This window comes from Oryx dammah, unplaced genomic scaffold, assembly GCF_014754425.2.
Source record: "Oryx dammah isolate SB20612 unplaced genomic scaffold, SCBI_Odam_1.1 HiC_scaffold_27, whole genome shotgun sequence".
Taxonomy (NCBI): Eukaryota; Metazoa; Chordata; class Mammalia; order Artiodactyla; family Bovidae; genus Oryx; species Oryx dammah.
This window is the reverse complement of record NW_024070211.1, coordinates 4,134,020-4,158,596: the sequence shown is the minus strand read 5'-3', so window position 1 is coordinate 4,158,596 and position 24,577 is coordinate 4,134,020. Positions and strand designations below refer to the sequence as shown.

The 24,577-nt window shown below is 60.2% G+C and overlaps 2 protein-coding genes across 2 annotated transcripts in view; both read left to right on the top strand.

The window, feature by feature from the left end:
• Nucleotides 1-6,279: 6,279 nt before the first annotated feature.
• SH2D5 (SH2 domain containing 5) lies at nucleotides 6,280-14,767 on the top strand. The gene is made up of 9 exons (XM_040229475.1): nucleotides 6,280-6,489; nucleotides 6,698-6,778; nucleotides 7,240-7,314; nucleotides 8,339-8,485; nucleotides 9,699-9,947; nucleotides 10,097-10,271; nucleotides 10,636-10,744; nucleotides 11,338-11,497; nucleotides 12,344-14,767. The coding sequence occupies exons 1-9, from the start codon at nucleotides 6,403-6,405 to the stop codon at nucleotides 12,545-12,547; spliced, it is 1,287 nt and encodes a 428-aa protein (XP_040085409.1). The 5' UTR covers nucleotides 6,280-6,402; the 3' UTR covers nucleotides 12,548-14,767.
• Nucleotides 14,768-16,778: 2,011 nt separating this feature from the next.
• The window catches only part of KIF17 (kinesin family member 17), a 53,178-nt gene continuing 45,379 nt past the window's right edge, over nucleotides 16,779-24,577 (top strand). The window contains exons 1-3 of the mRNA XM_040229473.1: nucleotides 16,779-17,009; nucleotides 22,518-22,664; nucleotides 23,634-23,735. Coding sequence (XP_040085407.1) covers nucleotides 16,779-17,009; nucleotides 22,518-22,664; nucleotides 23,634-23,735 — 480 coding nt within the window. The remainder of the gene's footprint in view (nucleotides 17,010-22,517; nucleotides 22,665-23,633; nucleotides 23,736-24,577) is intronic.

Sequence of the window (24,577 nt, the reverse complement as noted above, 5' to 3'; positions counted from 1 at the left end):
TTCTTGGAAAGGCATCCAGAAGCTTTGGGGAGATGAAGCGATGCCCAGCAGGCCCGCAGGGCTCACACCTGCCTCCTCCCCCACTCCCCTGAGGCACTCAGACCTCAGTGGTGCCCACCCACCTCCCTCAGGGTGCCCACCTGCCTTTGCCGCCCTGCTTTCCTGTCGTGTGGCAGCTGCTGCCATTACCTCTGCAGAATTCAGATACATGCCAAAGACTGGGCTGAACCGGGCTTGCTATTTATTTCTGTGGCACATACAAGGTCTGTTGGAGAAGGAAATGGCAACCCACTCCAATATTCTTACCTGGAGAACCCCATGGACAGAGGAGCCTGGTGGGCTGTCCCAAAACAGACACAATGGAAGCGACTTCGCATAGGGTCTGTGCTGACACTCTGGGCTGGATTTTCTCACCCCATTTCGGTGGATTTTCATGTAACCCAAAGGACAGAGTCATGCGCCCCCCGCCCCCCCACCACACACACACCCCCAGCAACCCCGGCCCCGTAGAGCTAACTGCCCAGATTTCTCAGGGCCGACTGGGCAAGCTCAGTTAAATCTCTTACAAGGAACGGCCCAGGACGGCCGGCAGAAGGAGGGCGAGGAAAGGGCTGCGCCACAACTCCCACCTCTCTGGGGCTGAGGGAATCAGGGCTGAGACTGGCCAGGGGTCCCCAGAGGCCAGATCCTGACGCCTTTTTCATTCACTCATCAAGACAAGCCCCGAACGCCTACTGCTGGCCAGCCGCACTGGGGAGAGAGGCGCCTCCGGGCCGGGCCGAGAGCCCTCTAGTAAGAGGGGTTAGTTAGGCTTATGGGCAGGAGTGGCGAGCGCTTTAAGGAGGTGAGGTCACCGGTGGTGGTCAGGGAAGGCTTCTTGGAGGAGGTGCTGTCGCAGCCGCCACCGAGATGACGAGAAGGGAGAAGGAGTTATAGCCGGGGATGGCGGGGAGTGGGGGGTGGGGGGGGTAGAGTCGGGGGTGGAGGGTGAGGAGAGGGAGGGGTAAGACGCCCCAGGAGGGGGGAACCACGGGCGAGGCCCCCAGCACTCATATCCCCCTACCCGCCCGGAAAGAGGCGTCCTGGGCGGCCGTGAGCGCCCCCGGGCTCTCGCTTTAAAGGCGGAGCGCCCGTGCGCGAGACGAAGTGGGCGGAGCCAGGGCCCCTCGCGGCCGCTGATTGGGCGGCGCGGGCGTGCGGAGCGGCTCCGCGGGCGCCGATTGGGCGGGCGAGGCCGAGGGCCGGGTGATGCGGGATCTGCTCGCCGCGGCCACGTGGGGGCTGCGCGGGGAGTCAGGAGGCAGGGGAGGGGCGCGCGGTGCAGGCTCGCGGGTCGCGGCGCCGGGCGGCAGGGACGGGACACCGAGCCCGCGGTGAGTGAGCACCCGGGGAGCCGGGCGGGGGCTGGGACTGGCGGATCGGCAGGAGCGAGACTCGGTCCCAGGGCTTGGAGATTGGAGTGCGTGGGTGGCTGGGTTGAGGGGGGCGCGTGTCGGATAGGGAGAAGGGAGAAGGAGTTATAGCCGGGGATGGCGGGGGGTGGGGGGTGGAGAGGGGGGTGGAGGGTGAGGGCCAGTCTCAGCCCTGCTTCCCTGTCCGACACGCGCCTCTGTCCCGTTCGCCCATCTCCGTCATCATCTGTCACTTCCACCATCGCCGTCCATCACCTCCACCACCCCCTTGGCTAGTGTCCTGCCTCGCTCGCCCCTCTGTCGGGGGCCGGCCGGGGACCCTGGGAATTACAGTGGTAGGGATAATTCCCCACGCTGCGGAGCGGGCTCTGTACCGCCGCGCATCTGGTTTCGGCCCCACTTTAATCCTGAAAACAGCACTTTGCTCTTCATGTCTGCGCGGGGAGACAAGACTGTATTTGTTGGCACCTCTCCCCTCCCCCCCTCCCCTCCCCGCCATACACACACAGACGCACGCAGATCTTAGGTCCTCTTCGCTCTGCCGTATTTTCCTCCAAGTCGCTTCAGCCCCCCTGAAATGTTGATTTCCAGTATCCACCCCCGCCCCTCCTCAGGCCAGCTTGCTGAGGGCTGGGACTTTGTTTTTTGTTCATCTGGAAATGTTCTCATAAGGAACAGATAGATGAACAACTCCAGAAGGCAGCTGCTATCATTAAACCCACTCTCTGGTTGAGGACATGGAGGCTGATGTTGGTTACATCAGCCAGCCTCGTGGGGACCCCACCGTCCACGGTCTTGACCTTAGTCTCTCCCACCCTGTGGCCCAGGGCAAACAGGGATGGCACGGGGCGGGGGGTTGTCCTGGGGGTAGGGTGCTGTCCTGGGAGTAGGGGGCCTCTTCTGTGCTGCGGAACCCAAGACAGTGTGGTGAGGCCAGAGTGCCTCTGGCAGCCCCAGACTGTCTGGCCCAGGAGGCAGGCAGCAGGAGAAGGTAGCTGATCACATGCACCCCCAGCACCACTGCTGTGGCTTCCTCGCCTCACCTGCCCCTGGGTAGGCTGGGACATGCCAAACTCAGGAGGTGGACACCTGCCTTCCTGGGGGCGGGCACTGCCATGGCGGGGGTGGGGGACAGGGAGGGGGGAAGAGCCCTATAGACCCACGATGGGTTCCCAGCTCCCCTTTTGCTGTGTGACTTTGGGCAGGTGACTTCACCCTGAGCCACCACTTGCTAAGCACTGAGTCTGCAGGCCTGAGGGGTCTTCTGTGATGCTGGAAGGTGGGCCCTCCTTAGGACGCCACTTGGCTGCAGTACAGCGCAGCTGAGGCCCCCGTCCTTGCCCCTCGAGGTGGTCAACCCATCCGGTGCCCCGTCTCTAAGCGGCCACCTGGAAAACGTCAGAGGAGCAAGAGAAGGGCCCCAGCCTTGTTCCAAATGTGTCCCCTTAGGATGATTCTGGCCCAGAGCCAGGCTCCTGTGCAAAACCTAAGAAAAACAGATCTGATCAAAGGCATCCGTGGATGTCTGTGCCTGGAATAGGTCAGCGGGTCTGTTTCCAGGACTCAGTTAGCCTCTCCCCTCCCTGGTCCCCTGGGCAGTCTGGGGCTGAAAGGTACTGTACCCCTCAGGCGTAGGAGGGAGAAACTTCCAGTTTTCCAAGGTTGGGGGAAGAAGGATCAGGTGATGTGGGGGTGAAGTGGGACCCATAAGAGGGCCCAGTGGCCTGGTCTCCCCCCTGCACCCCACAACCTACACCCCAGGGTGTCCTCAAGAAAGCTGCGGCTCTGGGTGTGGGCGAGGAGGCTGTTTGCAGCCTCAGCCACAGCTGTCCGGCGCCTCCTTCCGGTTGTCTACCCCCACCTTCTGAGGGCTGCTGCAGCGGTCAGGCTGGGTGTGAGATGTGAGACGTGCTCCCTGCTCCCCACCTCTCCCTCCTCCTCTCTCTCCCTTATCTCTCTTTCCATTGTCTTTCTTCTCACTCCTCTGTTCCCACTTCTTCTTCCTCAGTGACTAAGTCAGGTCCTACTCTTTGCGACCCCATGGACTGCAGCACGCCAGGCTTCCCTGTCCGTCACTATCTCCTGGAGTTTGCTCAGAATCATGTCCATCGAGTCAGTGTTGCCATCCAAACATCTCATCCTCTGTCATCCCCTTCTCCTCCCACCTTCAATCTTTCTCAGCATCAGGGTCTTTTCTAGTAAGTCAGCTCTTCGCATCAGCTTCAGCATCAGTCCTTCTAATGAATATTCAGGACTGATCTCCATTAGGATAGACTGGTTGGATCTCCTTGCAGTCCAAGGGACTCTCAAGAGTCTTCTCCAACGCCACGGTTTGAAAGCATCAGTTCTTCGGCGCTCAGCCTTCTTTATAGTCCAACTCTCACATCCGTACATGACTACTGGAAAAACCATAGCTTTGACTAGACGGACATTTGCTGGCAAAGTAATGTCTCTGCTTTTAAATATGCTGTCTAAGTGTGCCATTCTTTTCATCCTCTGTTCCTTCCCTCTCTCCCTTTTGCCCCATTTGGTTTGGGTTTTGGTCTCTGCCTCCTCTGTTCCCCCCTCACCCCTGCCTACGGGCACCAGGCATTCCAGCCCAGGAAGTGTTGAAGGTCGAGTTCCCTGGAAGCCCCACCTCCGTACCTGGAACCAGGGCCACATAGCTTCTGTGCCAGTTACATCCTAACCTTGCTGTATTTGAACGTAAAATGACAGAGGGTAATGGTCATGATGTGAAAAAGAATTAGGATCAAAAAGTGAAGAGAGGTGAGAGGGGCCAGGAAGGCAGGAGGGCAGAACCAGGAAGCCCTCAAGGGGACTGTGCAGTGTCGGGGGCGAGGCTGAGGTCGGGGCCGTTCCCGGGCTCTTGGCGATCTCCCAAAGCCCGCTGGTCCGGGACTCCTGCAGATGCTCGAGCACACCCGGGGTGCACCCATCTCCTGCCCAGCGCCCGGCTCACCCCTGCTTTCTCCTGGCAGGAATCACGGCCCCCAGGCACGGGGGGGGGTGGTGACCACCCCCCGTGACCCGGTGGTGACCTCCCGGGCTGGGTGGGCTCCTCTCAGGTGTGGCCTGCTGCAAGGAGGGTACTGACAGTAATCAGACCTCACTGTCCCCTGAGTTCCCCTCCTGAGGGGCTCCCCATTCCCCCATACTTTGGCCCCCTACCGTGGAGGGCCGACTCACTGGAAAAGACCCTGATGCTGGGAAAGACTGAAGGCAGGAGAAGGGGGCGACAGAGGATGAGATGGCTGGATGGCATCACCGACTCAATGGACATGAGTTTGAGTCAACTCCAGGAGTTGGTGATGGACAGGGAGGCCTGGCGTGCTGCACTCCATGGGGTCGCAAAGAGTCAGACACGACTGAGCGCCTGAACAGCAATGACCACGTTCCCCACGAGACCGTACTTGCTGGTCACAGCTCTGAGCCTGGCGGGCATCGTGCACGGCTCCGTGCCTGCAAGCTCTCACCAGTGCTGCACGTTACCCCACATTTGGGGTTGAGGAAATAGGGGCTCAGAGAGGTGAAGCAGCTTATGCAGCATCACACAGGATTTGGACCTGGGTCTCTCTGATCCCAAATGCAGTGATTCCGAGTAGCCTGGTAAGAGGGAGGGAGCCCTCCAGGATGGGGGACTGACGCGGATGTCTACAATTGACCCCGAGGAAGCCTGAGGGAGCCGAGTCCTGGGTTGGAGGCAGAGGCACTCGGGTAGTCCTGTTTTGTGATGCGTTTGCTGTTGCTGCTGTTGTTTTTTCATCTCTGTTGTGGCCGTGCTGGATCTTCATTCCTGAGAGCCGGCTCTCCGTGGCGGAGCATCAGCTTCTCCAGTTGCCACATGCAGGCTCCACGGTGGTGGGATGCGTTCATACTGCATTCACTGAACATCAGCTGTGCCCTGAGCTCTGAGGGGGAAGGACGCGCCCTCCCTGCCCCTGAGGACAGTCTGGAAGGCAGCGTCCCTCCTCTCCTCCGCTGGGAGGTCCGGGAGATCTGGGAAAGACCAGCGCCGGGGCTGGGCTGGGTCCGCCCTCCCTCCCCTCTGACTCAGCACCAGTACCGGCTCTGGGCAGGGGCTGGGGTCAGGCTGGGCAGAAGGAGCCAGGGTCCCATGGTGCAGCCTTGGCCCGTCAGTTCAGGGGCCAGCGCTGCCGCGTGGACTCCAGGCCTCCTGCCCTGGCACCTGCTCTGGCTCCCCACTGCCCACCAGGGCAGCGCCTCAGTCCCCTTAGGGGACGTTTGGGTGCTGCTCTGGTAAGTTCTGCCTCGGGGCCCCAGCTGCCCAGCTGCTCCGGGCCTTCGCAGACCCTGTTCAGGCCGCTGTCACACGCCTCCTCTTGGGTGGTGCCTCCCAGGGTCCCCCTCTCCTGGCACTCTGCACAAGCTGGCTACGTGGCCGCTCCCCCTTCCTCCAACCTCACGCCTCAGCGAGGCCTTCCCGGCCGTGGCCCCCCTGGCCTGCCCTTCACGGCCTCCTCTCTGCTTTAGCACCATCTGTGTTAGTCCCTCAGTCATGTCCGACTCTTTGCGACCCTATGGACTATAGTCCGTGGACTTCTCCAGCCCAGAATACTGGAGTGGGGAGCCTTTCCCTTCTCCCGGGGATCTTCCCAACGCAGGTTCGAACCCAGGTCTCCCGCATTGCAGGCGGATTCTTTACCAGCCGAGCCACCAGGAAAGCCCCTTGTCACCATCTGACCTATTCCATATCTTACTGATGGCTTAATTGAATGTTGGCTCTACAAGGGCAGGTGGGGAGTTTGTCATTTTGCCCGGGGTGTGTGTCCCCTGTGTCCCAGCGCCCAGGATGCTGCCTGGCACACACAGCAGGTGCTCAGGCAGGGTTTGCTGGATGCCAGGATGTGGAGGGGAGCCTCTGACGGGTGCTCCGAGGCTGCGCACCAGCCTTGGGTGCCAGCCCTGCTCCCCCTGCCCTTTGCAGCCTCCTCTCCATCCGAGTGAGAAGCCGACCGCCCTGGGGGCTATGCAGAAGGCAGGGGCTGGGGGCCGGAGGGCCTCCGACTGCGGCCCTGCCCCTCAGCGGCCCCGGTGCATCACCAAGTTTGCCCAGGTGGGTGGGGTGGGCCCCCTAGGGGGGCTGTGAGGTGGGGTGGGGCAGGCCCTGGGAGTGGAGCCTGGCCCCCGGGGATGCCCTCTGCCACCCACCAGCCTCCCCCACAGCGCAGAGTGTGTGTGAGGAGGGTAACGTGGAGAGCGGGGATTGGGGCCAGGGGCTTGACTCCCCTGTTCCCCCACCCCCCACCCCTGCCCCCAAGCAGTATGTGGGCTCCTTCCCCGTGGACGACCTGGACCCCCAGGAGAGCGTGTGGCTGGTCCAGCAGCAGCTGTGGGCACTGAAGGTATGCGGCTGGGACAGGGGGCACTTCCCCACTGGGCCCAGAGCCCTGGAGTGTTGGGCTGGGAATGACCTCTGAGCCCCTCGGGTCCACCCCAGCCCCCATTCAGAAAGACGGAGCAAGTAAGGCCCAGGGAAGGGTGGGGCCAAAGCCATTCTGGGAGGTGGGTGCCCTTGGGACCACACACGGGCTCCTGGAGCCACCTTCCTCATGCCCTGGGGCTCCCTTCCCCCGGGCAGTGGTGACCTGGGCCCCACAAGTGGGAGATATGGCGGGCGGTCACCACGGGCCGCGGGGTTCGTCTGCCAGGAGCCATGCACGCTGTGCCAGCCCCCAGGGGCTCCCCGTCCAATGCTCTGCCCCTTGGCAGCTGCAGGGGGCGGGCTGACCAGCCCCAGGGTCAGAGGCCAGGCTGGGGCTGCCCGGGCGGTGACGATGCTCCCCACCACTTCTCTCCCACCCAGGACTGTCCCCGACGCCGGGCCGTCATCCTGAAATTCAGCCTTCAGGGCCTCAAGATCTACAGCGGGGAGGGCGAGGTAGGAGCCCCAGGGTGCAGATGAGGACCCCCCAGGTATCCTCCTCCCTGGGGAAATGCCTGCACCCAGCTCTGCAGCCTCCCTGGTTTCTCAGCCTGGCCTGGGCCTTTGGACGTCCTCTCTCCAAGGGCCCTCCAGCCACGGCAGCTCAGACGACAGTTTCTCCCCACCCCACCCCACCCCTGCCTCCAGCTCTAGAATCTCCAGGGACCAGATCCTAGCCTGAGTGTCAGGCCCAGTTGACCCCATGAGGTCTGAGCCGGTCCCCAGGCTGGGCCAGGGGCCTGTGGCTGGCCTCTTATGACTGGGGAATAGGGCCAGGCAGGCTGGAGGTCGGCTGGGAGCCCCTGTTTGCTCACCCATCTTCCTCTTGGTGAAAAACCAGCTAAAAAAAAGAACTGTAACCACGTGCCAGACTGGTTGCCCCATGACTTGGCACCCATCACCTAAGATGTGGTGCCAACACAGCCAGAGCTGGCATGGTAGGGGCCCTGGGGTCAGGAACTGCCACCTGCACGAGGTCTCACTGACGCCCTCCAACAGCCCCATCGGAGGGGTCCTGTCCCAGCAAGGGCTCAGAGACCTGTACTTAGCCGCCCAAGGCACCGGAGAGGGAGTGACGCAGCCCGGTTTCAAACCCTGGTCATCTGACTCCAGAGACCAGGAGTGCAAGCCTAGGGCCAGCCCCCGCTGCCTGTCCCTGTGACCCTGCACCATGAATGCTCTGCCCCTCGGCTCCATGACTCAGCACGACCACCCCGGTCAGCTGGTTGGCAGCCCGGGGCAGGGGCCCCAAGCTCAAGGTCCATGTAAAGGATGAGGGTGCCCGTGGGAAGCGTGGTTTGGGCAGGCCTGGAAGCAGGACAGAGTTCTTCATCCCAGGAGCTGGGTGGGCACCCAGGCTGGAGGGCAGACCCAGGAGGCTGCCGGCCGGGGCATGGCGCCCACGGGGCTGCACGTGCTGGAAGGTATCTGTGGGCCGTGCGGTGGGTCTGATGGAGGCCACGGGCCTGCTGCCCCCCAGGTGCTCCTGATGGCGCATGCCCTGAGACGCATCCTCTATGCCACCTGGTGCCCGGCCGACTGCCAGTTTGCCTTCATGGCCCGAAACCCCAGGAGCCCAGCCAGCAAGCTCTTCTGCCACCTCTTTGTGGGCAGCCAGCCTGGAGAGGTACCCGGGGCCCAGAGCAGGCGGCCCAGCACTGGGGCTGGGGCGGGCGGTGTGCTGTGGGTCCACGTGGGTCCTGGGGACCGAGGCCGTGGCTGGCTCAGCAAGCTGGCCTGAGCACCCCCGCCCCCCAGCTCTCCACCCTGGCTCCTTCTGTGGCTCTGCCCTTGGAGGAACCCCCTAAAGTGAGTCAGTGGACTCAGCATGCCCTGGGCTGGGAGATGGGCACCAGGCCAGGAGGCTCACACTGCCAGGCCTTTGCCCTTGCTATTCTGTCTGCCTCCACGCCCCTCCCCATCATCCTGGCAAATTCCAGCTTGCCCTTTGGGACTCAGCCACCTTGAATCCTCCAGACCACCCGGCCTTCTGCCATCCTGTGACCTGAACCGCACTCTGCCATCTGTCTGCCCCTCACTGCAGTCATTGGAACTCTTTGAGCGCAGAGGCTGGGTCTGGGTCTTGAACTGTTCTGTTGCTTGGCCCCGTGGGGAGAGAGGATGGACGGGTGGATCCTAAACGTCAAAGCCAGTGTGACCGCTGTTAACAGCAGAGCCGCGGCGGCCGGCCGTTTGGGCAGCAGGGCCTGGGCTTGGTTCCAGGAAGCAGGCCTCTGCCGTCACCCCTGTGTCGAGCTCTGTGTGGCTACTGGGGTGACTGGTGGCCGAGCCGTGACCCTTGAACTTTTGGAGCTCACAGTTCCATGTCGGGGCTGGATGATGCATGTGTGATGGATTGAATGTGCAGGCCTCAGAGTGCTGGGCCTCCCCTGGGGGAGGTTTCCCATGGTCCATGTCATTACAGGGGCACAGAGATGCCATGTTGTACGCAGGGGTCAGCCAGCAGTTTCTATGTGACAGAGCCAGGCTCAGATCCCAGGTCCTGCGACTTCAGGGCCTGGACTCTCAGCCTCGCCTCTGAGATATAGGTGGGGTTAGTAACTGAGGGCTAGCAGTGCATTACCTCATGTATTCCCAGCGCCAAGCATGATGCCTGGAACAAGGCAGATGCTCCCTGTTTGTCAAATGAATCGAGGAAGATGGGAGGGGAGGCTGCACGGTGGTGAGGTTTTAGGGGATAAGTATTCGTTTTCTCAGGAAGAATAGGGAAGAGCACCTCAAGCCAGGGGGCTGCAGGCACCCCTGGCCCGTGGGTTGATGCCCAGGGACCACCCCCCCAGGAGCCCCCCAGGTGAGCACACCTCCCTCTCCCTCCCCAGGTTCAGATCCTTCACCTGCTGCTCTGCCGCTCCTTCCAGCTCGCTTACCTCCTGCAGCACCCGGAGGAGCGGGCGCGGCCCGAGCCCTGCCCGGGGCCTGTGGGGGACGTTCCCCTGAAGCCCGTGTCCGGCCCCGGGGGGCCCCCTGGCCTAGTACGGGAACCCTTCGGCCGGGATCAGCTCTCACAGAACGTTAACGCGCTGGTCTCCTTCCGGCGGCTGCCGGCAGAGGGGTCTGGGGGCAGCGGGGTAGGCAGCACGCCAGCCAGGGAGTGGGCAGGGGACCGGGGGACCAGGGCGAGGGTTTGGAGGTAGAGGGGGGCGGGTGCCGGATTTCCGTGGGGGGGGTTATGGCCGGGCAGGCCTGAGTCTGGGCGCCCCTGCCGGGCCCTTCCTAGAAGGAGCTGCTGGAATCGGGGAGCCGTGGGGGCGCCCGCCACGTGCGCCTGGGGAACCCGTACTGCTCGCCCACGCTTGTGCGCAAGAAGGCCATCCGCAGCAAGGTGCTCCGCTCCGGGGCCTACCGCGCCTGCACCTACGAGACGCAGCTGCAGCTGTCCGCCCGCGAGGCGCGTGAGTTGCCGAGGACGCGTGCACCGGCGTGGGTTGGACGAGGGTGGACCTGAGCGGCAGGGTCTGCGGGCTGTGACTGTAGACGTCTGTGAGTGCCAGGCCTCTGCGCTGTGTTCAGGGCTGAGCGCCCAGGTGCTGTTGGCCGAGGCGCGGGCATAGCTGCTCAAGTGCTGTAACTGGTGAGTGAGTGTGCGAAGGCGTGTTCCTGGGTGTGCCTGTGTCTTTGGGGAAGCACGATGTCTGCAGACTGGGCGGAGAGCGGGGGGCTTGGTAAAGAGACAAGCCCGGGCGGTGCTGAAGCCTGTGGGGGTGAAACCGGGATAGGTACAGAAGAGGACTACCTCCCTCCCTCTGATCGCTCTAGTTCCTGCCGCGTGGGAGGCCTGGCCCCGGCGGCCCGGGGGCCCCTCGTGCCTGGTGGAGAGCGAGGGAAGTCTGACGGAGAACATCTGGGCCTTTGCTGGCATCTCCAGGTAGGAGTGGTGCCCAACCCTTTGGGAGGGCGGGGAACTAGGCTGTGACCTCCCCCAGGGCCCCGAGATGTGCATCCCTGCCCTTGGACAGAGGGCTCTCCGACCTTAGGCCAGAGACGTCCCCACCCTGGGCCTCAATTTTCTGTAAAACGGGGATAGTAAAAGGACCTTTGGGGCTTCCCTGGTGGTCCAGTGGTTAAGACTTCCACGCAGCTGATGCAGGGAGTGTGGATTCGATCCTGGTGGGGGAACTAGGATCCCACATACTGTGCGGTGCAGCCAAAAGATGAAAAAATAAAACAGACCTTCAGTGCAGGGCTGTGGAAGGGATCAAATAAGGTTATTCAGGTGAAGCCTGTCACAGGGGACGGCCTTCCTAAATGCACGCTCTTTAAAACTCTTTCCCTAGTGGGTCAACAGTTAGGGTAGCCCTTGGAAACCTGAGAGGCAGTCAGAAAGCATCCTTTCGTGGAAGGTGTACTCTAGGCAGTCACTGTGTTTCCGACACTGTGGGTTCGTTAGGCTGTTTAGCAGACCGAGGCTGGGTCCCGACAAGGGGGCCCGCCCTCAGCCTCTGGCCTCGGCCCTCCCAGGCCCAGCGCCCTCGCCCTGCTGCGGAGAGACGTGCTGGGGGCCTTCCTGCTGTGGCCTGAGCCGGGCGCCAGTGGCCAGTGGTGCCTGTCGGTGAGGACGCAGTGTGGCGTCGTGCCCCACCAAGTCTTCCGGAACCACATGGGCCGCTACTGCGTGGAGGTGAGGGGGTTCCCAGCCCTGCCCCTCGCCGTCAGGCCCCGCCCCTTTCACAGTTCACACCGGCCCCTCATTGGCTCCTTTTTGCCCCACCCCCTCTTTAACGCTCCACCCAGCTCTTGAATCATTGGTCCTTCCGGCTCTGGCCCCACTTCTACTCTGCGGGCTCCACTCTAAGGCCCCTCTCTCACTGGAGTAGGGTATTTCAAGTAGAGTCGTGGGCCTCCTAGGCAGTGCTGGTAGTAAAGAACCTGCCTGTCAATGCAGGAGATAGAGGAGATGCAGGTTCCATCCGTGGGTCGGGGAGATCCCCCTGGAGGAGGAGATGGCAACCCACTCCAGTATTCTTGTCTGGAGAATCCCATGGACAGAGGAGCAGGGCGGGCTATAGTCCATGGGGTCTTAAAGAGTTGGACACGACTGAAGCGACTTAACACGCAGACGCACAGTGGAATCTTGGGCTGGGGCACGCCTCGCATTTTTACATCAATCACAGCTTTTAAAAGTCATGCTTTCCCACACCCTAACTCGTCTTTTAGCAGAGGAGGAAGCAGACTCAGAGAGGGTAGAGGCTTGCGTTTAAGTTCACACAGCCTCTAGGTCTGCAGTCCTGGCCTGATCACACGCTTCCAGAGACTGGGATGGGCAGGCGCGGCCTTTTAAATGTGCGGCCTTGTTTGCACTCTAAGTGGCTAGATGGGTGGGGAGTGAAAGGGGTGTGGTTCTGCTGGGAGCAGTACAGGGTCCTTTCTGAAGTGAGGCAGGATCCAGGGTGGTGGGGTAGTTGGAGGTGTGATCCGTGGGGAAAGGGGGGCTGGAACTGAAGTCTCTGCCCTGCCCCCTCGCCAGCACCTGCCGGCCGAGTTCCCCAGCCTGGAAGCCCTGGTGGAGCACCACGCGGGAACGGAGCGGAGCCTCTTCTGCTCCCTTGACATGGGCCGCCTGAACCCAGGCTATGAGGAGCAGGACTGCGGGCCCGAGGGCCGGCCTCCTCGGACGCTCCGGCCCCTTGGCCACGCCAAGTCCGAGGCAGAGCTGCAGGGTCTGGGTTAGGAGGCAGGGCCCCACCCCGATAGGCCCCGTGGTACCCTGGGTCCCGGGCCTCAGCGGGCCACTCGGCTCTGGCCTCTCCCACCCTGCTGGGCACCACCAGTTCCATCCAGTCACTGCCCCTGGGACCAGTCTTCCATCACTTCCCTGCCTATGGGGGTCCCTGAGAGTGGGGATTGCCGGGGGCTTCTCCCCAGGACACAGGCCGTCAGGATCGCAAGCGTGGCAGACTGAGCTCCAGGCTTCCAAGAACTTGCCGGGTGACTCGATGCTTGCCTTCTCTGGGTCTCACCTTACTCCTGGGTGGGGAGCTTTCCAAGGTGGGCAGGAAGGTTGTTCCAGTGCAGGTGGGGCCCTCTCCTAAGGAGGCCAGGTCTTGGGGCCCTGACTGGGCGGCCCCAGAGAGCTCCGGACCAAGGCAGCCAGACGCGTGAGGGAGAGGTGTGTGGGCAGGCAGGAGAGAAAGGGTGTGGGGCCAAGGCACCCTCTCCGCGAGAGAAACAGGGACAACGCGGTGGAGCTTGGGGGCAACATCCAAGCAGACAGAGCGCGGCCTGTTTCCCACATCCTTTGAGGTGAGAGGAGTCCGCCCTTGAGTTCTGAAGGGAGGGGGTGTTAAGAGGCTGCAGAGAGGAGCCAAGTCACCCAGACCCCGGGTGGACACCTGAGTGTAGAAAGCAGTGCGAGCGGCCTGACGGGGCAGAGGATCCCAGTGAACCTCAGATTAGGACGTCTGCTCAGAACCACAGGGTTGGGCTTCCTGCTCACACAGAAGAGATGTCGCAGACTCCTCCCTTCCCATACACCCTCCGAAAACCACCAAGACACCCCCCCCACCACCACCCAGGCTCACTTCCTTTGGCCATTTGATTCCGAGGGGCCAGCAGTGAGCTACAGGCTTATGGGGGTGACCAGGCCCTGATCCTCTCATCCTGCAGGCCACACTGGGTTTGGGTTTGGTGGCTGCCTGGGAAGTCCCCACACACACACAATGATGGCATTTCCCTTAATGGGCATCTGTCAGGGACCACGCCAGCCCCACTGGGGGTGAGGGTCAGGGAGGAACCATCTAAAGGCAGAACTGCTGTGGGCCCTGCCAGAGGACACTTGGCCTTGGCTGGCACAGGGGAGTCCATCCAGGGAAATGACCCTGTGGTGATCGACAGCTCTAGGTGTCCCCCTTTATAAGTAAACTTGACAGACAAACATGAATCTCCCAAACTAAGGAGCAAGTTGCCGGTGGATGAACTTCTACTCCTGAGGCAGAGGCCTAGTCATGAGTCTGGGGGCTGCCTTCTCCGCTCTCTGGGGACAGGATGTGACTGTGTAGTGCCTTGCAAGTAATACACTTGTGTTTCTTGGAAAAACGAGCAGCCCCGATGGAATAAAAAGATTGAGGAGCCTCAGAAGTTCAGGCCTGGCGTTCCCAGTTTACAACCTCCGGCTCAGGAAAGGGTCTTGGTTGGGGCCTTGTCTCTCTTGTCACAAGAGATAGGAGGAAGCTGTCCTTTAGGGGCTTGTTTCACTGGAACCCTGGGGGCTCAGAGGTTAAAGCTTCTGCCTCCAATGTGGGAGACCTGGGTTGGATCCCTGGGTCGGGAAGATCCCCTGGAGAAGGAAATGGTAACCCACTCCAGTATTCTTACCTGGAGAATCCCATGGGCGGAGAAGCCTGGTGAGCTACAGTCCATGGGGTTGCAAAGAGTTGGACACGACTGAGCGACTTCACTTTCTTTCTTTCTTTTCACTGGAACCACAGCAGTGGTTTTGTACTGAATATGAGCGGGAAACCGGACTCATGTTACAACCCTTACTACCAGAAGCCATCTCCTCCCTGGGCAAAGCCCTGTTCCTTCATAAGCCCCAGCCTCCTATTCCCCTGGCGAGGAGAGGGGTTTGGTGATATGGGGCCCAGGATTACTGCAAAGAGCCACACACATTTAAGAAGCCCAGCTAACTGGCCTTACCTCTGTGAGGGACGGATTTTGTTGCACCAGTTATCTGTGTGGACAGGGTTGGAGCGTCCCCACAGTACTTAGCATCCTTGCACACAGTGCTCATGGGTCACATGGTACGAACAAGGCCAGGTTTCTGACCCACGTGTGCAGACACCTCTGTGTCTTCATAACAGACCACAGTTTCCAATGTTGCAACCAGTGCCACCTGGGTAGCCCAGCTCTCCTTACTGTGTGGACTTGAAACAAATAAAGTGCATTTCTTCGGGTTGTCGAGTACAGACTTTTCCTTTGAAAGGCAAGGGCTTTGTCCAGTTGGCCTGCTGTGCTTTCGTTTCTCAACCATCCCTTCCGCGGGTGCTGAATGATGAACCAGACAGAGATCCTGTCCTCAGGGGCTCAGGAGGTCTTCAAGGAGTTGTGTGGGTAGCTTCAAACAATGACTCCTGCTTACAACCTTCGGTGGGTATTTCCTGTAGGGAAGAGACTCAAGTCCTTATGTTCTGGCCACTTGGATGATCCTTCTGCTCCTGTAACATGCCACAGGGCCTTTGCACAGGCGTCCTTGCCCTCCTGTCCTTTAACTGATGAACTCCTCAACCTTACCATCTCTCACTCTCAGGAAGCCTGCCCTGACTGCCCCCTGGCCCCCTGCCCAGGCTGGGTGAAATATCCTGGCCAACTATTCAGTACATCTGGTCCTTTAGTTTGTTAATACTCTTTTATTTATGGGATTTTTGTTTGTGGAATATTTGTTTCAAATGTCAGCCTCCTCCACTAGACCATAGGTGCACTGCAGGGCAGGGGCTGGGCTATCTCCCAGCGTCTGTTGCCGTGCCTGGCCGATATCAGACAATTTCTGTGCAAACGGGAGTCTAGAGGAGATGGGGGTGGAGTGGGGCTCTTCTAGAGGGATTTGTGCTGGGGTCGGGGTGGGGTGGGGAGAGAGGCCAGACAGCCTCTCCAGCCAAAGGACTTCGGCTCTCAAAATTTTTTGTTTTGTATCTTCAGCTTGAGTCTTAAATACAGAGAGCAGCATTAGAGGGAAGCTTTGCTCTTGCATCGCCCGGTGTAGGGGTGCAGGGGACGCTGTGACAGGCTCTGGGGCAGCCTTTCCGAGTCAATACAGGGATGTGGATAAAGGGCAGCAAGGTCCCTGTCGCCTTTGTCAGTAAGTCTCTAACCCCCGAGGGAGGCCACTCCTCTGCTATCTCCTCGGAGCGGGAGGGGGGCGGGGGGGGCTCCCCTGGGCCACCTCTAACAAGGTGGTTAACCTCTCAGAACTGGGGCTGTGCGGACTGGAAAAGAACGGCTGTGCAGCGTCTAGTGAAGGCTATGGTTTTTCCAGTGGTTCGTATGGATGTGAGAGCTGGACTATAAAGAAAGCTGAGCCCCGAAGAATTGATGCTTTTGAACTGTGGTGTTGGAGAAGACTCTTGAGAGTCCCTTGAACTCCAAGGAGATCCTACCAGTCCATCCTAAAGATCAGTCCTGAATATTCATTAGAAGGACTGATGCTGAAGCTGAAACTCCAATACTTTTGCCACCTGATGTGAAGAGCTGACTCAGCATCAGGGAAAGACTGAAGGCGGGAGGAGAAGGGGACGACAGATGAGATGGTTGGATGGCATCACCGACTCAAAGGACATGAGTTTGAGCAAACTCCGGGAGTTGGTGATGGACGGGGAAGCCTGGCGTGCTGCAGTCCATGGGGTCGCAGAGTCGGACACGACTGAGCGATTGAACCGAACTGGGCAGCGCCTGGCACTGAGTCAGCAGATGCGTGGACAAAGTCAGCGCGGGTCCCCCACGAGGGCGCACCAGCCTTCAGCACGCGCGCTGGGAACTTCAGCACGTGCGGCTTCCTCTGGTGCGCGGGGCGCGGGCGTCAGGGAGCCGCGCGCTGTGACGCCCCCGGCGTTGCCCAGCAACCGCGGACGCCGCGGAGACGTGCGCGCGAGCGAGCGGGCGGTTGGGGCGGCTCCGGGGGCCCGGGTCCTGCGGCGGCGCCTAAAGCGCGGGTCCGCCACTGCCCCCCGCCCCCCGCCCCCGCCCGGGCCGGGCCTCCGGGAAACGGGCGAGCCCGCGCGCGGGAGAAGGCGGCGGCTCCGGCTCGGCTCCTTCGGCTCCCCCGCCGCCCCGCTTCCTCCTCGTCCCCGGGCGCCCCCCGAGGAGCCCGGTCCCCCCGCCGCGCGGGCGCTGGCCCCGCCCCCTGGCCCGGGCTGCTGGGGGGTCCCGTGCGCGCCGCCCCTGGGGGACGCCCCCGCCGCGGCGGCGCCATGGCCTCGGAGTCGGTGAAGGTGGTGGTGCGCTGCCGCCCCATGAACCAGCGGGAGCGGGAGCTGAACTGCCGTCCGGTGGTGACAGTGGACTCCGCTCGCGGCCAGTGCTTCATCCAGAACCCGGGCGCCGCGGACCAGCCCCCCAAGCAGTTCACCTTCGACGGCGCCTACTACATGGACCACTTCACCGAGCAGATTTACAACGAAATCGCCTACCCGCTGGTGGAGGTGAGGGCCCCCGCTCCCGAGGAGACCCGCTGGGCAGGACCTGGGGCCCTCGGAGGGCTCCTGAGGGCGGGCGCTGACCCCCGGGCCGGGCGGGAAGGCACTTCTGGAGGGGCCGCAGGTGGACAGCGGCAGGCTGAAGACTTCCGTCCCCTCAGGAGACAGCTGGAAGCCACCCGCAAAGTCTGTCTGGGTCCCCCACTGCCCCTGGTACCAAGGCTGGTTCTCCCCCCATCCTTCCGCCGTTCCCCACAGGAGCTCCAGCCCCCGCGACCACTTGGCCCCCACCCTCACCCGGGCAGCCTCAGGACTCCTCTGAAAACTCTGGTCACTTCCCCAGCCTCCCAAGAGCCCCGGGTCCTCCTCAGCCTCCCCCTTCTCCTCTCTCCTCTACTCCGTCTGGAGCCCTGGCCCCCCCCTTTCTACCCTCAGCACCGGGAGTCCTCTCCATCATCACCCCTCGCTCCAGCTTCCTGAGAGGCCCGTCAGGGTACAAGCCTATATATATGTGTGTGTATGGAGGGGGGAATCTCACTTCTGCAGAGAGAAGGCTGTTGGCCAGGCCTTGGTCTCGGAGGAGCAGAAACCCTTAGAATGGGAAGGCAACGGCAGTTCTCACCCCTTCGCAGGGCTTTTGCTTTCTTCACCTTCTCATGCTAAGGAGCTCCTTGGAGCTGCAGGGCAGGGGGGCTCCCATATCACAGATGGGGAGACTGAGGCCCGGAGGAAGGAAACCTCTGAGCTCCCACAGAGAGTTTCTGGAGGAGATGGGGCTGGAGCTACACCTGGTGTCTTCTGGCCAAGGGTTCTTTCCTTGCTATTGCCATCTTCCCAGTTGGGCAGCGAATTCGCTAGTGAAGTGAGATGTCAGGATGTGAGGTGTTGTTCCAGGCAAAAAGGAAAAGTTGAAGAATTGCTGCCTGTATCCCCTGCCCATGAGGATACCTGGGGCTCTGGGGAGTCTGGCAGCGGAGAAACTAGTTTGACTTCTCTAACCCAGTGTTTACAAAAGGCGTTTTCCCGTGGAGCCTTTCTGCTTTGGCCAGCAGGCCAGCTAACATCCCCCAGCGCACCTCCTTTGGCTGTGGTCAGAACCCCTTGTCGGGGTTGAAGTGTTCCGCAGCCCAGAGCCCCCCAGCAGTGAGGGCCTGACTGGAGGTGACGCCCAGGGGAAGAGGGCAAGTCTCCCCAGACGTTGGTCCTGGGCCCCAGGGGTGGCCAGGGTCCCCTGCCATCCTGGACTCTCAGGCTCTAAGGGACCAGAATGGCTGGCCTGCTCCCACCCCCACCTCAGGGTCCTTGAATGTCCACCTGGTGGCAGGCGCTCACTCTTGCTGGAGTAACCCGCTCCCGCCTTTGCTTCTTAACTCCTGGAAGACCCTTCTGCACAGTGAATCAGAGCCAGACTCCCTGACGCTTTCAGCTCCCTGCCTCGTTTCTGTACCCGGGCGCCAGAACACCTCTGCTTCCTGGTCCAGGGTCGGTTGGTCCTTCAGAGATGGGAAGATTCTGAGACTGAGTCCTCCTTGGCCTTGGCTTCTCCAAGGTCTCAGCCTTGCTCATGTGTCCCCGTCCTCACCCTGGAAATAATTCCCCTGAGCATGCCTCCCTTGTTGGGGTTCCCAAGAAGTCCCAGCCCAGCGGGGGAACACCTCAGATCTCCCCTCCAGCCCCCACTCCTGTCGCGAGTGCACTACTACAGGGATGTCTGCCTCTGGGCATCCCACGGAGCCTCAGGCTCAGCAGGACATACGTTCATTTTCATTAATTCACTCAGCTAACAGAGAGCATCTCCATACCAGGCCCCATCCAAGGCATGGAGCAATAATAACAGCACCTTCCCTCAGCGAGCTCACAATTGGGCGGAGGAGCAGCTAAGCTAGTAGCTGCAAGCCAGGGTGATGAGTAGGAAGAGAAGCCATGGGGACTTTGGCAGAACAAAGACTAGCAAACCTGGGCTTGGAGGGAATGGGCAGGCAGGGAGGACTTCCTGGAAGCGATGAGGTCTAAACCGAGGCCAGAAGGATGAGAGGGGTCATCCAGGAAAGAAGGTGGAGGAAAGGGCCCTTCAGGTGGAGACCAAACCATTTGATCTTCACCAGACTCCGTGGACATACGTAAAACTGGGATTATCATTCCTGGTGAGGAAACTGAAGCCTTGAACATCCTAAATGGGTTAGGGGTGATTTTGACTGCAGAGCTAGGTCTCCAAGCTCCATCCTGTGAATCGTACACAAAGCACAGCGAGGAGCAGCTGCACCCCTTAGGCAGGGCAGCTGTGTGTCTGTCCTGCTGGGCTCTGACCACCTCCAGGGGGCCTCCTGCCCAGGTCCTTCCCTCTAGATCCTATTGCACGAAGCCCCCAGCACTTCAGACTGACCCTTCCTGTCCTCCCCTCTTTTCCCTCCCCGTGCCTTCTCTCCCAATTAAATCCAGACCGGGTTCCTGATTTCTCTGTCACTGGGTGACCTCTTCCACTCTCCTGGGAACTGTCCACCCCAGACCCATCTTTCAGCCAACTCAGCACAACCTGCCCTGAGCTCATCCGCTCCACGCCCAGCCTTCTGCTTGATCTCTGGGCTCTTTCCCACCCAGTCGCTGTTCCCTCTCCCCATCCTCCTGCTTCACACCCATGGCCTTGAGCCACCTCTGATGAGCCACTGCCCAACCCCCCCGGGGGCCTGGTGCTGTGGACACACCAAGGACAGGCCTGGTTTCCAGAGACATCGACGCGGTAGAATTTGGCCCCTCGATGGAACACAGAGCTGTTTGTTTGGGAGAGGATAGGGGGCATGAGGCAATTTAGCACAGATGCTAAGTAGAAAAAATCCGACCTCGAATAGCAGCCTCACGGGAGTTATTGCAGAGGATGACACCAAGTTATAAAGACGGTCAACTAACAGTTTGATTTCATGAAAATCATTCAGTAAACAACAATGTGGGGGAACTTGGCAAAACTGGGGAGGACAGAGTGGCTGACACTTAGGACCTGCTCCACATGTGTGCGTGTCCCCGGCAGGTGTGGAGTATCACTTAATGGGTGAAGCGTTTTTGAAATTTTATGTTTTGCCTTAAGAATGCAGGTAAAGTTGTCTTCCACTTCACTCGACAGCAGTGTGGTTCTGCAGAACCTCCTGCAGGGGTGGAAATGTTCTGGATCTGCACTGTCCAGTTAGGGACCGCCAGCCATACATGGCAGGTGAGCACTTGACGTGAGGTTAGTGCTTTTGAGGAACTGAATCTTAGTTTTATTTAATCGAAAGTTAAATTTAAGTAACCACACGTGGCCAGTGGCTACCACTGAGGATGGCACAGCTCTCGAGCCAGCCTTTCCAATACAAAGGTCACATGAGCCACAGACGTAATTGAAAATTTTCTAGTAGCCACGTTTTAAAAGGGCTTCCCTGGTGGCTCAGCTGGTAAAGAATCTGCCGGCAATGCAGGAGACCCTGATTTAATTCCTGGGTCGGGAAGATCCTCTGGGGAAGGGAGAGGCTACCCACTCCAATATTCTTGGGCTTCCCTGGTGGCTCAGATGGTAAAGAATCTGCTTACAATATGAGAGACCTGGGTTCGAACTCTGGATGGGGAAGATCCCCCAGGGCAGAGCAGGGCAACCCACTCCAGTTTTCTTGCCTGGATAATCCACATGGACAGAGGAGCCTGGCAGGCTACAGTCCATGGGATCACAAAGAGTCGGACATGACTGAGTAACTAAGCACAGCGCATTTTAAAAAGTGAAAGGAAACAAGGAAAATTAATTTTAATGAGACATTTTATTTGACCCAATAGAATCCCAAATATCTTTTCAAGAAAGCCTGATAATTCAGAGAGATATCAAACATTCTTTCTTCACTGTAAGCCTTCGAAATCAGGTGTATGTTTCACACTTAAAGCACGTCTCAATTGAGGTGCTAAAGTGTCAACAGTTCAAATGAAATGAAACACCAAAAGTAAATTCGTGTTTAATGGGAAACCATTTTACACTGCTTTGGTTTTTAAATGGAAAGTGGAAAATTTTACATTAAAAAAAAATAAAGTTATAACCTTCCTCAGTGGCATGAGGCACCCCTCTCGGGTGCCTGGTGGCTGCCCTACTGCACCGCGCATGTGAAATATTTACTTCGATATGGAACCCCTCCTCCAGGCCTGGGTGACATTGATAGTCCAGGCGCTGCAGCATGCTGTCCCTGGGGCTCCGTGTGCCCCTGCCCCTGGCCTTCTGGTTGGGTGACTGGTCTGCCATCGCTTCCGCGCCCACCCCCCACAACCCTGGGCCGTCTGATGAGCTCTGGATCATGACTTCCGGTCTTCCTTGCCCTGCAGTGGTCTGCAGGACGGGTCTTTGCAGATGCCAGCTGGGCCCTCGAGGCCTGGGCACAGCTCTCCAGGCCCACATTCTGGCACAGGAGTCCCCCTCCCCCCTGCTAAGTTCTAGAATGTGTGGCCTCCTGAGCTGGGTGAGGGCAGGGAGTGGAGTGTCTTCCTTGTTCAGGGCTCGGTCCCCAGCCAGAGCACGATCCCCCCGCAGAGAAGAGAGACAGAACCTGTGCAGTGAGCAGTGGCCTCGATGAACGAGGGTCGCCCTGGGGGAATGCCACCCTGGCTTGTCTCCTCCTCCTCCCCAGCTTTGTCTTCATCCCCCTCACCCCAGGTCCACCTGCTCTCAGCCTCCCGCCCCGCCCCTCGCCCCTCGAGGCTTTGCTTCAGCTGCCACATCAGCCTTGAAAGCCTTCCTCCTCCTCTCACCTGTCGAAATCCAAGCCACCCTTTCTGTTCCTCTGTTCTCACCCTCGCCCACCTGCCCGGAAAGTTTGCCTGGCTCTTCCTGAACTTTCCGTCTCTCCCTCTCCTCGCCCAGCCTGAACTCTATCATTGCACACACCTGCACCTCATAGAAGGACCATCTCCCACACGTTCCAGCAGACGCTTGGGGAGCACCTACCTCCGTGTGCAGGGGGCACCTACCTCCATGTGCCAGCATTGCAAGTGCCAGGGCAGGAAATCATCCCCAAGCACAGCTCTCAACGGGCTTCCTGCCAGTGCAGGAGACCTGGGTTCGATCCCTGGGTCGAGAAGATCCCCTGGAGAAGGAAATGGCAACCCACTCCAGTAATCTCGCCTGGAGAATCATGGACAGAAGAGCCTGGTGGGCTGCGGTCCATGGGGTCAGAAAGAGTCGGACACGACCGAGTGACTAAATGGCAGCAGCCCCACCGCTCGGTGCTGTCCTGACCCTTTGGCACTGGTGAGGACGCCGAGGCCCCGTGCCCCTGGATGAGAACAGGCCAAGGGCACAAGCAGCAGAGGATGGCACCAGGCTCTTAGCCAGACACAGGGACAGTCTCCTACCCAACCAGCGGAGCTGCCTCCATCTCTGCACGGCCCACCCCGACCCGGCACCACCATGGTGGGACAACTGGGGGGGTGCGCCGGTCCCTGTGTCAGGAGGCAGCCCTGAGCGCGGCCGTGCCGGGCCAGCTGAGTGCCGGGCTGTGTCCCCCCTCGCAGGGCGTCACTGAGGGTTACAACGGCACCATCTTTGCCTACGGCCAGACAGGCAGCGGGAAGTCCTTCACCATGCAGGGCCTGCCAGACCCAGCCTGCCACAGAGGCATCATCCCCCGGGCCTTTGAGCACGTTTTCGAGAGCGTCCAGGTAATGGGCCTGGCGGATGGCAAGGGCGGGGCTGGGCACCCCAGGCATTACTGTGAACAGTGCCAGCGCACTTCTGACCTGGGATTTGGGATGTGGTCAGAGCCGGCCTAGCCGTGGCCCAGATGGGCAGAGGCAGGCTCTAGTTTCCGAAGTGGTGATGGGAGAACTTAAAGCTGAGAAAATTCTACCAGTTCTACATTTTTCTCCTGCCATTTTTGGAATTTTAACACTTCGTGTGATATTTCATGTGGATATGATGACCCGGAGCGCTGGCCTGAGACACGGCTGTAAGTGATCAGAGCTTCCCCTTCTCTTGGGCCAGTTGCTGCAGACCAAGCAGTGTGCAGAACACTTTGCACAGTTACCTCGCTGCGGCCCTAGCCCAGGAGGTAGCTGTTACCCTCGGTTTTGACATAGGGAATCCAAGACCGGGAACCCTTATGGGCTGGGCCCAGACCAGTGATCCTGGTGTCCAGATGACCGGTGAGCCATGCCTTGCTGCCCACTCGTGAAGGCTCAGAGATTCCTGCATATGAGAAATAACAAAGCAGGGACTAGTCGGCTGCAGAGCCTGCTGTGCTGCACTGAGACTCGTTCTGATGACCTGCAAGCAACTGAAAGAGCCGCCAGGGATTAGCCCAGGGCCGGTGCTAGACCCAGGCCTTAAGCCCACAGTCTCAGTCTCTCTACCTTCACAGTGGGGGCCCTCTCCTTTCCCACGAGGCCTGTAGAGTGCAGAGGGAGTGTGAGCCCTCAGCAGCATGAAATGATGCCACTCTGAGACGCTTGAGGGCCCAGCCAGCCAGAGAGGGGGGGACCACTTGCCAGGCAGGCAGGACCAGTGAGGTCAGGGAGGCCGTTCCCCTTGACGTCTCGCCTCCTGCCGCCATGTCTTGCCACGATGTCTCCCCGTGACGACCAGGCAGTGGGTGTTCAGGTGTCTCTGTTCTTCCCGGCTGCTCCCTGCAGTGTGCAGAGAACACCAAGTTCCTAGTCCGGGCCTCCTACCTGGAGATCTACAATGAAGATGTCCGGGACCTGCTGGGCACAGACGCCAAGCAAAAACTGGAGGTGGGTTGGGTGCAGCCTGGCTGGGGTGGGTGAGGGGGTCCTGGAGGAGATATGGGGAAGGGTCCCCAGGGCCCACTAGTCTGCCCAGCCCTGCCAAGATGGACAAAGCAGGCCTGACCCCTTGGGGAGCCCAGCGAGACCAAGTCACCTGCCAGGACTGGACAGCCGGGTGGTTAGCAAGGCTGGGCCAGGTCTGGGACCTCTGGGCAAGGCTGGGCCGTGTCTCCTATCTGAGACTCTAAATGCCAGAAGGGCCCGGTCTAGTTCCAGGAGGAGCCTGAGGAGGGGAGACTGACCCAGATCTGTGGCCAGTGTGCCAGTGACTGCTCCCAGCCTCTGGGACTTCTTATCTGACCACTGGGCCTTCCCACTGAGAGGCCCACAACCAGCGGTGGAGGTTGACCTACCTTCCCCAGTCCAGAGTCAGAATGCCTGTGCTGGGGGAGTGTCAATCCTTAATGAGCATCAGTCTTGGAAGGTTGCTATGGAGATCCCCATCCTGTAGATGAGAAAAGGAGGCTGGGAAAGAGACGGGGACTTGCCTGAGGCCGCTGGATTAGGAAGCTCCAGGGTCAGGGTTGGACATTTTCTGTGGTTCAAACTGCCTGAATCTCCCTGGGGCACAGGCCTTGACAGCCAGTGAGAGGTGGGGGGCAGAAGCAGATAAGGGGCTGCTGATAAGGCCCAGAAACAAAGTCCAGTCCTCTGGACCCTCCCTGACCTCCAGACTGAACTGGACATTGTGACCTCGTTCCTGCCCCACCCCCATCCACATGAGACAGGGCTGTTTCCCTGCTCAGCTCCAGAGCCCCCCACTTGCCTCTAGACATCCCCCACCCCCC

Excerpts from the sequence above, each read along its gene's own strand:
- SH2D5 (XM_040229475.1), top strand. The coding sequence starts at position 6,403 with ATGCAGAAGGCAGGGGCTGGGGGCCGGAGGGCCTCCGACTGCGGCCCT. Across the intron at positions 7,315-8,338 it reads TCTACAGCGGGGAGGGCGAG|GTGCTCCTGATGGCGCATGC; the intron begins GTAGGAGCCCCA and ends GCTGCCCCCCAG. Across the intron at positions 11,498-12,343 it reads TGGGCCGCTACTGCGTGGAG|CACCTGCCGGCCGAGTTCCC; the intron begins GTGAGGGGGTTC and ends CCCCCTCGCCAG.